Source organism: Ceratotherium simum, chromosome 24, assembly GCF_057802395.1.
Source record: "Ceratotherium simum simum isolate JZ-2026a chromosome 24, ASM5780239v1, whole genome shotgun sequence".
Taxonomy (NCBI): Eukaryota; Metazoa; Chordata; class Mammalia; order Perissodactyla; family Rhinocerotidae; genus Ceratotherium; species Ceratotherium simum.
The window spans coordinates 11,446,382-11,459,700 of record NC_141923.1 but is presented as its reverse complement, the minus strand read 5'-3'; the positions used below and the strand labels follow the sequence as shown (position 1 = coordinate 11,459,700).

The window sequence follows — 13,319 nt, the reverse complement described above, 5'->3', positions numbered from 1 at the left end:
ATTTGACTGGTCTCCTTGCTTCCTCCCTCGTCCCCCTAGCATCTTTTCCAAGCTCAGGGGCTTGTGCGGCCCTTTAAAACGCAGGTCAGACTGTGTGCTCCTCTGCCTGGCTCCTGTGCCTTCTCATCTCCCTCAGGAAAAGCCCATCTTTTCCAGGGCCTGAGACATATGGTCCTAGATGCCGGGGCTGCTGGTTCCTCCGTGACCTCATCTCCAACCGCTGAAGCCTCACCGGCCTCCTTGCTGTTCCTCCAGCTCAGCAAGAACACTCCCATCCCAGAACCTTCACACTTGTGCCTGTAACTCTCCTCTCCCCCCAAGACAGCCACACAGTCATCCTCCTTCTTCTGGTGTTTGCTTACCGCTGCCTTCTCAGTGAGGCCTTCCCTGGCATCCACCCGTGCCCTGCTGGCACTGTCTGTCCCTTCCCTGCCCTGTGACTTGTTTGTCTCCCTTCTCGAGAATGTAAGCCCCGTGATATAAGCTTACACGATATAAGCACTGTGTATTATCACAGTGCCTGGCACATGGGAGAACATTATTAAATGCTGGCTGAGTGAAAGAAGAAGCCAGGCGCTGTGATAGACGCTGGGAAAGAGTGGGAAACAGGACAGATGCAGCCCCCACCCTCAGGGAGCCCACAGCTCATGAGGGAGATGGGCATTAGAACCACGCAATTAGTCGGGCATTAGAACCACGCAATTAGACGGGCATAAGTGCTCATTAGGACGGGAAGGCTGAGCTTGGGTCGGGCAAGGGGAAGAGCCGTACCTGGTTTTCATGTTTCTGAGCCACGTGTCCACCAGGTCTGCAGTCAGATAGTCTTCCAGGGCGAGGTGGTCACCTATTTTCTCCATGAGGACCACCAGCATGGTGGCGTTTCCACGGTAGGGCAGTTTGAGGACGTGGCAGTGAAAATTCTTATCAAAGATGGAGGCAAACATGCCCACCTTGTACATCATGGGCACCTTCACCGCCTTGTACTTGTCCGGGTGGAAAGTGTCAGTCTCAGTAAGGAGAGGGTCAAAAGGGGTCAGCCACGTCCCTGAATGGGTGAGAAAAGAACTCGTTGTGGAAACCGCCCTCCTCGAAAGCATCGTTCCTGCTAAAATAATCGAGCGCCAGGGTTCCATCCCCCTTCCTGCCCCACTAGGAAAGGCATTCCCCTATCGCGTTGGTTTTGACCACGCGTCGGGCAAGCAAAATTAATCCCCCAAAGATCAGCCTTTGCCAGGCCTCTTTCCCAGCTGGTAAAACCCCATCCACCTGCAGGCCCTGTTGGAATCACACACAAAAGCAAAGAGGAGTCTCCTAAGGATCCCTGGCTCCCTCGTTGTTCTGGACCCGAACAGATGCGCTGATTCCAGCCCATGCTCTAAGGACCCAGGGCCTTCTGCACTCGCTCCCTGGTGGTTAGCTCCAGCCAAGAGAAGACTTTGGGCCTCTCCCTCCCCTGCTTGACCGCCACTCTGTCTAGGGCTCCCCCATGTGCAAACAGTCCACTGTGGCAGAAGTAAGGACGGTCTCGCTGTGTAGGGTGGTTCTGAGGGAAGGGATGTGTCCCTTGCTGACAAATACCACATGATCCACAGGAGGCCACCAGCGTGTGGGCGCAGGACTCTACACAGACGTCTGCCCTGGGTGTGTGGCCTGACTGACTGGAAGCACGTCCTCCTCCTAGACTTTGCAAGTGGCCTAGTGTCACCTTTCTGTTACAGTGGTGGCCACACAAGTCCAGTGCTCCATTAGCCAGGCAGATGGAAAGAACCGGGGATGAGGGTGTCAGGAGCTCCTCCTTTGAGTCTGGCCTCTGCCCTTTATCATGTGACCTTGATCAACCTAACCTTTCTAAGCCTCACTTTCATATGTACAGTAGGAGGGAGTATCCCCATTTTCTATATTAAGAATCTGAAGACAAGACACTGTCACTTGCCCCAGGTCACAAAAGTAGAGAGTGAAGGAGCAAAAATGTACCCCTAAATCTCCCAGAAGGTAGGCCTTTTTTTTTTTTTTAATGACCCAGAAGATTTGCTGTGTCAGAATGTCAGAGGGGAGCTGGGTGGAGGTGCTTGGAATACTGTAATGTCTACCAGCACATGGGGTCACCAGTGCTGAATGAAAACTTCGTCTAGCGCTGTGCCTGGAACATCCTACATGTTTCAGTCTGTTTGTGGAACCTGAAAACATGCTCACAGAAAAACATCTGGCATTAAGCATACACGGGCCAAACAGAGGAATGGAAGAGACAGACGCAGAGGCCGTGACTTTGGGAAAGCAGAACGTTATCGAGGTACCTTTGAGCGAGATGTAATCCACAAGAATTAATTTGGTGTCAGGATGAATCTCATTGAAGATTTTGGGGATCTTCCCCTGAGTCTCCTTGTTAATGTAATGATTCATGAGCCCTGTGGCCTGTGAGGCATTGTGGAAATTCATAGTCACACACTCTGTACCGAAATACCTCTTGGAAAAATTGAGGAAGGTCTCTTTGACATCAAAATCCTTGTGGATGAAGGCAAAGCTCCCCTGGGCGAGGCCGAGCTCCTGGTTGCGGGAGAGGCTCTCTCTGAGCTGCTTCAAGAGGGCAGGCACGCCCAGGGGCTGGTCTGGTTGGGGACCTGCAGGTGGAGCCCACTCTCCAGCTGGGCTTTGGTCTGCCCTCTGGCCGCCAGCATCAAGGCTGCCACAGTCAAGGACAGGCCGAGCGGGGAGAAGACCACGTTGCTGTCATGCCTCATGGAGATCTTGTGCAGCAGGCTGAACCCGAAGTTGGAGGTGGTCTCAGAGAGCTGCTGCCTGCTGGCCATCAGCCAGGGCTCCTCCTTCTCCTCCTCCTCCTCCTCCTCCTCCTTCCCCACCTCCACCACCAGCACATCCTCCTCCTCCTCCTCCTCCTCTGGAGTCCGCATGCCCTCGCTGGTCTGGTTCTGGGCAGTGGGGTCTGCGGAGTCTCCAGCCCTGTCTGGGCCTGTGGCGACGTGGGCCAAGTGGCCGAGCCGGGCACCAGCCACAGCGGGGCCAGGAGGCAGGGGAGCAGGAGGCTCAGCACGGCCTTCATGTGGGCAGCCGCCGAGGCCACGGGGCGCTTCCCTTCAGCGGCGAGACTCCTCGGGAGGAAAGAGGGCAGAGGTGGTGTTTAGTGCCTGACGCGATGCCTCTCCGCTGTGTCCTGGTACAATTCCGCCAGTGACCCCGCTTCCTCCCTGGGGGGCCGGGGCCTGTCTCCGGGCTCATGCAGCCGAGCCCTGCCTCAGGGAGACCCGGAGCGAGGAGGGGAGGCCTTTGTTCCCCAAGGAGGAGGCGCATTAATTCACAGAGCCACACCTCCCCCGGTTCCCAACCCCGCCAGACCCTCGGGCGGCTCCTGGTCTCCCCAACTTTTCCACTCGTTCCACTGACTCCCAGAAGGGGAGGGGATTAAAGAGCGTGCGTCCTGGGCCTGCCCTGACTGGGGGCGGGTCAGAGCAGGGCTGGAGTCCGGAGGTCCTCACAGACCTTTCGTTGATCTGCTTCATTCATCGCTCTTGTTCATCGGGCCGTACAGTAGCCCGTCCACGCCGGGCTGTGGGGCCTGGGTCTGGACGCGTGTTTGGCTGGGGATTTGGGGGGTCTGGGTGGCCATCAGAGCAAGGAAAAGGGACAGTGCTGAGATGGCCTGCTGTGCTGATGGAAGTCTTCCCTGCCCCTCTCCTGCAGCACCCATCCCGCCCCGGGGCCCGTTGCAGGCCCCTTCCTTCACTAGACCTGGAGCTGCCCCCATAGAGGCAGACGACCAGCCAGTTCATCCTGCCCGACGCCTGGGCTCGGCTCCACCTGGACGGTCTCATCTACTCCTCACAGCCACCTGTGAAGTGTGTCCTCGCTCCCGCCGCCCCAGTTCCCACATCCCAGTGGAGCCAGCCTTCCAGCACCTGCAGTGGGTCTCCAAACCCCATGCTCCTCACCACTAGCTGCGCCCGCCCCACCACTTCTTCCGGCTCCCTCGCATCCCCGGCACAGCCTGCTCCTCAGCACCTGCACGTTTTCCCTCTGAATGAAGACCTGTGGGCTGGGCTGTGCCCGGGGCTGTCTGCACACTCAGTTTCTGGTGTTCAGCGGCCAGCTCCTGACCTGTGTCCCAGAAGCGGCTGGGCAGGTCACCAACACGCACCCTCACTCTCTCCTGGGACCACCCGGTACAGTGGGGAGGGGAGAGGGTGCAGTTCCCATGGGCATAGACCCTCATTCTGAACCAGGCCACCTGGAGCAAAACGTGACAGGGTGAAGTTCCAGGCCTCTGCTCCCTGATGCCGGGGGCTGGGTCCTCGTCTGTGCCTCGTATGAAACGACCCCAGTCCTGGGACTCAGTGCATTGCTCCTTGATTATGTTAAACAGCACCTTAGAATTCAGGGCCTCACTCCCCCACAGCCCGAGCAGCACTACCTTCCTCAGTTTCCTAAACGTCAGTGTTCAGGGATCCTGTCCGATTTGGAATGGCAAGCGTGGGTGCACTTGGTCACTCAGTGCTGTAAATGCTGGGTGAGCTCGTCCTGCAGTGTACCAACGAGCCCAGGTTCATGCCTTCACTACCTTACAGTATTTAGCACTACTTTGTAAATTAATAATTTAATCCTACACAGGCTACTCCCGAATTCAGAGTCGCTTCTCTCTGTGAGAGTTGTGGGAGATCAAGATTTGGCCACCTTGAAATCTATCTCTTTACCTTGGTTGTTTTCTCTAGGGACATTTGACCTCCCCCACTAACTGCCTAAAGAATTTGACATGGTGGCTCCTTCCTGGAACAGATCTATCATGATGGCTGTAAAGATAACGTAGGGTAAATGTTACAATAGGAAAGGCACCAACAAGCCCCTCTTATCAGAAGTTCTGTCTCTCTGGCCACGTTTTCTGGATTACCCTGCGAAGAGTTGCCAGACAATCATTTACATTTATAAGGGAAATCTCCATTTGTAAAGGTATCTCCCTCTCTGTTTGGAGAAGAGAGGGGGATGAGCTCATTTTTAGTAACTTGTCAATGTGGAAGGTGAGGCCTTGAGCTACATAATAACCTTACTCTTGTTTACTGTGCTTTAGTGGTAATCTCCTGTAACTGACTCCCCCCACCCCCAAAATCCTCCTTTGTCATTGGCTGAACATGGTATTTAAGACGAGAATTTCTGCTATTGTGTTGAGAAACGCAGTGTCCCTGCTTTCTCCCATGTATACATGTTATTAAACTTGGTATTATTTTCTCCTGCTAACCTGTCTTGTTGATTATTTGGCCAGCCAGAAGAACCTTAAGGGAAAGGGCAGAGGGAGATTCTCCCTCTTCCCCCGACAGAGTCATTAGGAAATGATCCTGGCCCACCATAGATGTCACCCCTTCCGATTGCTGAGTCTCACCTGAGGCTCCTCCTTCAGTGCAGCGTGCAGCCCAGGAATACGCGGGCGCCACTGCACGCTGCCTACTGGACGGTCCCGTGTCCCCTGAGGTCTCTGTTCATCCACTGATGGAACAGGATATAGGCAGGGTGCACCCCCTCAAACACTAGGTGCCATCAAGCGTGCATCATCCTAAATGGAACCCGAGCGATAAGATATCAACCACTCGCCTGCCATTTCTCAGCCCTGGAGGTACCGGGAGCAGCCCCCACGCCCCAGCCCTGGGAGGGACAGCGGGCTCGCCTGGGCACGGGGGTCCCTGGGAAGAAAGCCAGGGACTTGAGTGTGGCTTGCACAGTGAGTGTGGTGGGCATGAAATCTCAAGCCTTAAGAGCCTCTTCCCCACAGAGGAAGCCCCCTGTGTCTATAACCCGCCTCTCACCCCACCCCTCTCCCCTCGCACCCAGGAGTGAGGGCCTGGAGCAGCCCAGACACCCACCCTGCGCCTTGGAACCCACCCACAGACGAAGAGAACATCTCTTCCCATCCCTCGCTGTTAGACCCTCCTTTAAACTGCAGGCTCTTACCAGTGAGCGGCCCCCTGGTGCCTGGGAAGGTCCTTCATTCAGAGCAGAGACAGAGGTTAGGGTTTGCAGCTGAAAGCCTGCGGTAAATATTTGCTATTCCAAAGTATGCTCCTGGGTGGGACTGTTACTGATTAACACTCTGATTGGAGATGGTGGCGTTTCTGGAAGAGCAAAGACAGAGAGAGAGGCTTCCCGCGTCCCCCAGCAGCTCCTCCAACCCCGAAGAGACAGAAATCCACCAGGACAGCGTCTGTCCCTCCACTCAAGGAGTTGCCCCAGTCAGATCCAGCTCCTCGTGGGAGGAGCCGCTCCAGGCGCTGAGCACCTCGGGGGAAGGAAGGCGATGGCGGATCCCACGGGGGCCTCCTGAGTCCCCAACCTAGGGCTGGGCATCATGGGGGGGGGCGGGCAGAGATGATTAAGCCCCACCCCCCCAACGCCCAAGGGCCTTTCAGTCCAGTGGGAGAGGCAGACAGGTGAATCACGACCAGTGACACAAAGCCTATTTCAAGGTCAACTTACTACTTCACGATGGCGATGGACTCATGAGACTGAATCCTCCAGGACCCAGAGTCAAGGTGGGTCGAGACCCTTTAACACAAAAATTCTCAGACCTATTAGACTCTTTTTAATATATAAATATTTTGTTATGTGCCCCTTACTGCCCTGAAGTGAAATTTATAGTGACTATAACCCACCCACAAAATTTTTTTAAAAACGAAATAATGCTCTAACTATAATATGAGGGGAAATAAAAGTAAATTATAAGAAAATAATGTTTCTTTTAGTGTATAAATCCCCTGGCCGGTTAGAAGGCGCAGCAGTGCCGTCAGATGTGGGACCAGCCAGAGAACCTCTGCTCCCCGCACCCCTGCTGTGTCAGCCGTTCGGTACTATGGCCAGAGTCACTACAGCTGTATGATTTTCTGCAGTGGTGGATCATGCCTGGTGAAGTTCCAAAACAGCAAAATACAAATCTCCCTCTGATTTACATGGCAGTTGTCCTCATAGAAAATTCAGTGGGGATTAAACCCTTGGGGGGCAATGGTGTTTTTATATGAAATAAAACAGTGTGGGACTGGGAGGGTCTAGGCCCAGATAATTTATGAATGGTGTTTTCACCCATATGGACTTGCCGTGGGACATTTGATTCATGCGGGACCCGGGTCACTTAACTGTGATGGACGGTCCTGAGTGTCCCTGTATGTCTGGGCGTCTCTGGTCCTCACTGGCGAAATGCAATAGTGCTCCCCCAAGTCGTTGTGAAAAGCAGAAGTGATCCAACAAGTTTCCAGAATGTTCCTTTGGGGCAGTACCTGCTCTGTGGAGAAGCACTGCCCGAGGAGGTCAAGGCGAGGGGTGCAGGTGGGCGAGGCTGGGCTCAGATGGCACGGGAGCCAGCAGTGGCCTTCCCGTCTCCTTTGTCCTGCAGCTGGGGGGCAGCACTGCACCCGGGGAGCAGGGGCTGATCCTGCAGGCTGGGGGGTGTCAGCTTCTCCAGACGTCTGGGAGGAACCGTGAGTGTGAACACTGTGGGGCGTGGCGTCCCTGGGGCTTCAGAGGTGCCATCAAGTCATCGTGGTGCATTTGATCATCTAGGAGGCTCTTAAAAAGCTGCCGGATTTCAGAAATGGATCTTTATACGGGCAGGCGGCAGAATGTATGGGAAAGAGTGTGAAGGCCTCTGTCTGGCACCCCTGGGCTTGAGTCCCAAGTCCTCCACCCCAGAGTCCTAGCTGCGGGATCTTGGGAATGTAACTTAACCTCTCTGAGCTTGGCTTTTTCCCCTCTGTGGGAGGCCAGAACCACACCTCTGGCCTGTGAATATCTCAGCAGCACCCAGGAACCAGGAAAGAGATGGACAATGTTGCTTCCAAGGCCGTGAGCCCCAGGAAGAGTGGCTCAGAAGCTCTCGGCCGTCAGCGAGGACACGAGTCCTGCAGGCTCCCAGCAGGTCACTCAATGCCCGCCACTGTAGCTGAGCTCTTGCACAGCTGTGTGACCCTGAACAAGCTCCCTAACCTTCTTTGCCTCAGTTTCCTGATCTGTAAAATGGGGCTCTCAAGGCTGAGCTGTTGGGATGGTTGTGAGGATTCAGTGAGGTAAATGCTTGGGACCTGGTAGGAAGCACTGATGGATGGTATTTGTTGTACGATTTTAGAGCCGGAATGAACCTCAGAGGAGACACGGACCCCAGATCCGGGCTTTACAGAGGAGGCAATGCAGGCACATGCCCATAATGCCTTTCCTGCCAGCGTTGGAACCAGAAGAGAACCAGGCCAGCTGACTTCCAGTTTGCACTCGATTTCAGCTCACCTCATGCCTCCGCAGAGACAGATTGGGAAAGATCTGATAGGAAGGGCTCTGGGGATGGCAGTGAACTCAGAGGAGAAGGGACAATCCTTCCTGGAACTCCCCTCAGGCCGGAAGCACAGGCTTCCGAAAGCCACCCCGCAGGGCGAGATCAAGGGGCCTCTAAAGCAATATGTCCTGGCACCGAAGGGGCTAAATATCTGAAAACCACCAGGGCGGGTTATTGGCATCATCAGGCTTCAGGGAACAGCGAGAACCAGGTAGTTTGCTCTGCGTGGGTCCGAGCAAGAGGAAAGCTTGGGCAGGGGTGTTAGCATGGAGGTAGGAAAGAAAGGCTTCCTGAGTCCTTGCAACACGCACACGCCTGTGCCAATGTCCCGCTGTTGCTGGGAGCCTCTCTCTCACCCCCTTCCCCGTTGGCCTTTGATCCCCCGCTTCTGCCCCAGACTGCGCTCCGCGCTGCCTCGCCCGGTGCAGGGACCCTGACACGATTGCAGACTGATCCGCTCTGTCCCCAGTGCTGTCAGCACGATTTATGGCCCAGCCTGAGGCAGAGGGATGGACTGGTTGACTGCCCAGGATTCAAAGTGCTACCTCCAAGTGTGAGGGTGGGGGTAAGGATGGGAGCGAATGGTTGCTTAGTTACCCACAGATCTTGAGGGAGCTCACCTAGCAGAAACACAGACTCGGGATCTTATGAGCTCCTTCCCAAGGCTGGTTGGAAATTCCCCATCCAGCCACGTAGCTTCAGGTCCAGGGACACAGGGACACAGTCCTGGACCCCGGGTGGAGGGAGGAAGGAGCCTTCTGGTCAGTGAGGAACCAGACTGCCTGAAACTAGGACACTGTTCCAGGCAGTTCACTGGGCATCTGGGCCCTCCCCACCACCACTGGTGAGCACGTGTGCATACACGCACACACGCAAACACACACACACCATGTATGCGTGCACGCACCTCTATAACAGTCTGGTTATGTCCTTTCCCTATTTTTCTTTTGACTTGCTGGTCATTATTTATGTATTTCAGTTCTTAACTTTAAAAATTTTATTTTTAACTAGTTTCAAACTTAAGGTAAAATTGCAAGAATAGTTACAAAGACTCCTATAACCCTTTACCCCAAATCACTAATTTTAAACATTTCCCATGTATGTTTTACAATTCTCTCCTCTTTATAGATCTATATCTGCCCCCCTATTATCTTAATCTGAACCATTTGAAATGCTTAGATATTCCCGAGAACAAGAATGTTCTCTTATGTAAACAGTATCAAATAATCAAATCCAAGAAATTTGATATTGTTACCATACCTGAAGCTACAATCATAGTCCGGTTTCACCAGCTGGCCCCGCACTGTTCTTTGTGGCGTTTTGATCTTCGGGATAGGATCCCGTCCAGGGCCGTCCACTGCACTTGATGCCCTGTCTCCCTAGTCTCCTTGAATCTGGGAATGTTGTGCGGCCCTGCTTTTGTCTTTCATTATGTTGACATTTTGACAAGTTCAGGCCACCTATTTTCTAGGCTCTCTAGATTTGGGCTGATCTGATGTATCCCCACAATTAGCCTTAGGTTGTAGATTTGGGGCAGGAATACCATAGAAATGATGCTGGGTCCTTCCTAGAGCATCACATCCAGAGACACCTGACATTCATTTGTCCCGAGTTGGTGACGTTGATTTATTTTTATTTATTTATTTTATTTTATTTATTTTTATTGTGGTGACACTGGTTTATAACATTGTATAAATTTCAGGTGTACATCATTGTACGTCTATTTCTGCGTAGATTACAGCACGTTCACCATGGTGATGTTAATTTTAATGACTTCGTTAAGGTGATGTCCATTTCTCCAACTTATAGCTACCACTTCTCCTTTTGTAATAAGTAACTGGTGAGGAGATACTTTGACACAAATCCAAATATCCTGTTTCTCATCAAATTCTCCACACTCCCAGATTAAGCGTCCATTGAATCTTCTTGCCTGAATCGCTTTTTACTATGATGGTCTAAATCCGTCATTCCCTTCATATTTATTTATCAGCATTATCAGTGTGAATAAGAGGACAAGGCTGTGTGGGGACGGAAGCTGAGATAGGAGCACAGGTCTACAAGCCATGGAACGCCAAGGACCACCGGCCGCCACCAGAAGCTGGAAGAGAGCGTGGAAGGACTCCCTCTCAGAGCATCCGGAAGGAATGAATCCTGGCGACATACTCATCTCAGACTTCTGTCTCCCAAACTCGGAAAGAACTTATTTCTGTGCTTTAAGCCACCTAGTGTGTGATAATTTGTTACATCAGTCTTAGGATACGAATACATTTTATATTGCCAAATTCCCGTCCACAGAGGACTTTTTGCGTTCCCACTAGCAGTGTATGAGAACGACTGTTTCCACACAACCAATAGAGTCTTTTGTGAAGCTTTCAAATTTTTGCCAATATGATGAATATGAAATGATCTCAGTGTAGTTTTAATTTGCTTTTTTTTATTATAAGTGAAGTTGAGCATATTTTCAGATGTTGAATCACCGTATATTAGGGATATCATCTCTTTATCAGTGACATAGCTTGCAAATATTTCTCTCAAATTTTCCTTTCTTTTGACTTTGCTTATGAATTTTTTGATGATGCAATTAACACAAATTATTTTGTGTGCAGTCAAATTTGTCAATCTTTTCTTTAATTTCATCTGGACTTTGAGTCATGGTTAGAAAACATCTGAATTATAAAGGAATTTGCCCATGTTTTCTTCTAGTACTTGTATAGTTTCTTTTTTGTCGTTTTTTTCATTTAGATCTCTGATTCTTAGTTTATTTTTGTGTGTGGTGTGAGGAATGGGTCTCATTTCATCCTTTTCTTTTTTCCAAATGGCTATCCAGTTGTCCCAATACCATTTATTTAAAAATCCTCTATCAAATATTAAATTTTCATTTGTACTTGAGTCTATTTCCAGACTTTCTAACCTATTTCATCGATCTGCCTATCTATTCATGTACCAGTCCCACAGATTTAATTAAAAAATCCGTGTCGTATGCTTTAATATCTGGTTGGGCTAGTTCCCTATCCTCCCTCCCATATTGTCTATCTCCTGAAAAATAATTGTTAGTATTTTTATTGGGATACTATTAAATTGCTAAATTAACTTAGGAAAAGCTGATATCTAGATGATGTTGAGACATCTTATTCAAGGAGGAACATCGTTCCATTTGTTCAAGTCCAATTTTGCATCTTGTAGGAGTATTTTATAATTTTCTCAATATAGGTTTTACACATTTCCGGTTTATTTCTAAGTGTTGTATCTTTTTTGGTTGCTATTCGGTTTTCTCTTCCATTATAGGTTTTAAGTGGCTGTTATTTGTGTATACGAAGGCTATTGTTTTTGCATGTTAATTTTCTATCCTTATATCTTGCTGAATTCTTTTACTGTTTGAGTTTATCATTAATTTGCTAGAGTTATGCAGGTATATTATATGTCATCTGCAATCAGAGACAGTCGTACTTCATTTTTTCCAGTTCTATGGGTCTGCTACTCTAATTGCACGTCTAATAGTCCCGGACAATGTGAAATGGTTGTGGATGTAACGAGCAGCCTCGTCTTACTCCTGACTTGGTGGGAAGGCATTTAGTGTTCTCTCATTAAGATGCTGGCTTTAGGATCCAGGTGTATATGTGTATATATATCTTTGTGTGTGTGTATATTAGAAAGGTATGGATATGTATATTTAAGGAAGTATCTTTCAATTCTTATTTCTCAAGATATATGCCTTATCTATCTATCATCTATCTCTATCTATCATCTATCATCTTTCTATCATCTATATATCTATCATTTATGTATCTATCATCTATCTATCTATCTATCTATCTATCTATCTATCTATCTATCTATCTATCTATCTATCTTTCTATCTATCATCTATCTATCATCATCATCATCATCTGTCATCTATCTATCCATTCTTCTATCCATCTGGTTCTTCTTTACTTCATTTAATGCTTTTCATTCTGAACCAGGATGGTCCGGCCTCTTCCTCCTGAAATGTCTCTCTCGCGCCCTCTAGTGACAAATCTTAACACCATGCCCAGGTGGCAAAGTAAAGGTATTTAAAAGGTTCATTTTGCAGAGCAGCAACGAAGGGAGGATTTGGAGTTGAGAAGCAATAAGTTGCAAATTATTTTTGCTTTAAACAGTTAATTATATTTTAAAGATATTTAAAAAATATTATATACTTATCCACATATTTGTCCTTTCCAGTGCTCTTCATTCTTTCGTGGGGGTCCAAGTTTCCGTCTAGAATCATCTTGTTTCTGCCTAAAGAACTACTTTACAAATTACTTTAGTGAAGGTGATAAACTTTCGCACCTTTTTTTGTCTGAAAAACATCTTTATTTTGCTTTCATTTTTGTAGGATTTTTTTTTTTTTTTTGCTTTTTGAATGATAATATGACGTTTCCCCCCCAGCACCTTAAGGACATCTTCCTATTGTGTTTTGGCTTGCATGATTTCTTCTTTTTAAACTTATTGTCTAGAAATAACTGCAAACTTACAAAAATAATAGTTTCCATATACCCTTCCCCTAGCTTCCACATATTCCATAAGCACAAGGATCAAAACCAGGAAATCAGATTGGTACTAGATTATAATGATATTCTTCAAGTTTTGTCAATTGCCCCACCCTTCTCCTTCAACACCCTGTCATCAGTCTCAATGACAGCTACTTCTTACAGGAAGAGGACCTGGGGCAGACTGGGGGAACCTCCCCCTCCCCAGAGCATTTCTGTGGGGTCCCCCGTGTCCAAAGTCAGACGGCTCTGCGGCTCCTGGGGGCGCAGCCTTAGGTGGGATTCACAACCTTGATGAGGAAAAGGCTACTCCACGTGAAGTGGTCGAAGACCAGGAGGAGGAAGGGCCGGTCGAAGCGGACGGTGAGGGGCTCGGACACCGCGTGGGCGGTGATCGCGGCGGGGGCGTTTGCCCTCGCGCCCTTCTCGTCCAGCTGCAGCCTGGACTGATGCAGCACCTGTTGGGTGGGGACGGGAGGCGGTGGCGGAGCGTCCGC

General features: G+C 49.9%; 1 protein-coding gene and 1 long non-coding RNA gene across 6 annotated transcripts in view; one reads left to right on the top strand and one right to left on the bottom strand.

The window, feature by feature from the left end:
• Positions 1-6,295, bottom strand: part of LOC101406319 (alpha-1-antiproteinase 2-like) — a 39,875-nt gene extending 33,580 nt beyond the window's left edge. The window contains exons 1-3 of one of the 4 annotated variants that reach the window (XM_087447997.1): positions 5,950-6,295; positions 5,384-5,554; positions 772-1,045 (exon numbers count right to left, since the gene is read on the bottom strand). In XM_087447997.1, the coding sequence (XP_087304123.1) occupies positions 772-962 (191 nt within the window). In that variant the 5' untranslated portion in view covers positions 963-1,045; positions 5,384-5,554; positions 5,950-6,295. Of the gene's footprint in view, positions 1-771; positions 1,046-2,294; positions 2,832-5,383; positions 5,555-5,949 lie in introns of those variants that run through there. The other 3 variants (XM_087447999.1, XM_087447998.1, XM_087447996.1) reach the window with 3 other exon arrangements.
• On the top strand, positions 6,140-13,097 carry LOC147913880 (uncharacterized). Of its 2 annotated transcripts, none has more exons than XR_015556114.1 (3): positions 6,140-6,289; positions 6,462-6,527; positions 8,111-13,097. It is a non-coding gene; the product is annotated as an uncharacterized LOC147913880 (long non-coding RNA). The 2 variants fall into 2 exon arrangements; XR_015556115.1 differs by lacking the exon at positions 6,140-6,289 and having other exon boundaries at positions 6,340-6,527; positions 8,111-8,522; positions 10,014-13,097.
• Positions 13,098-13,319: the final 222 nt, after the last annotated feature.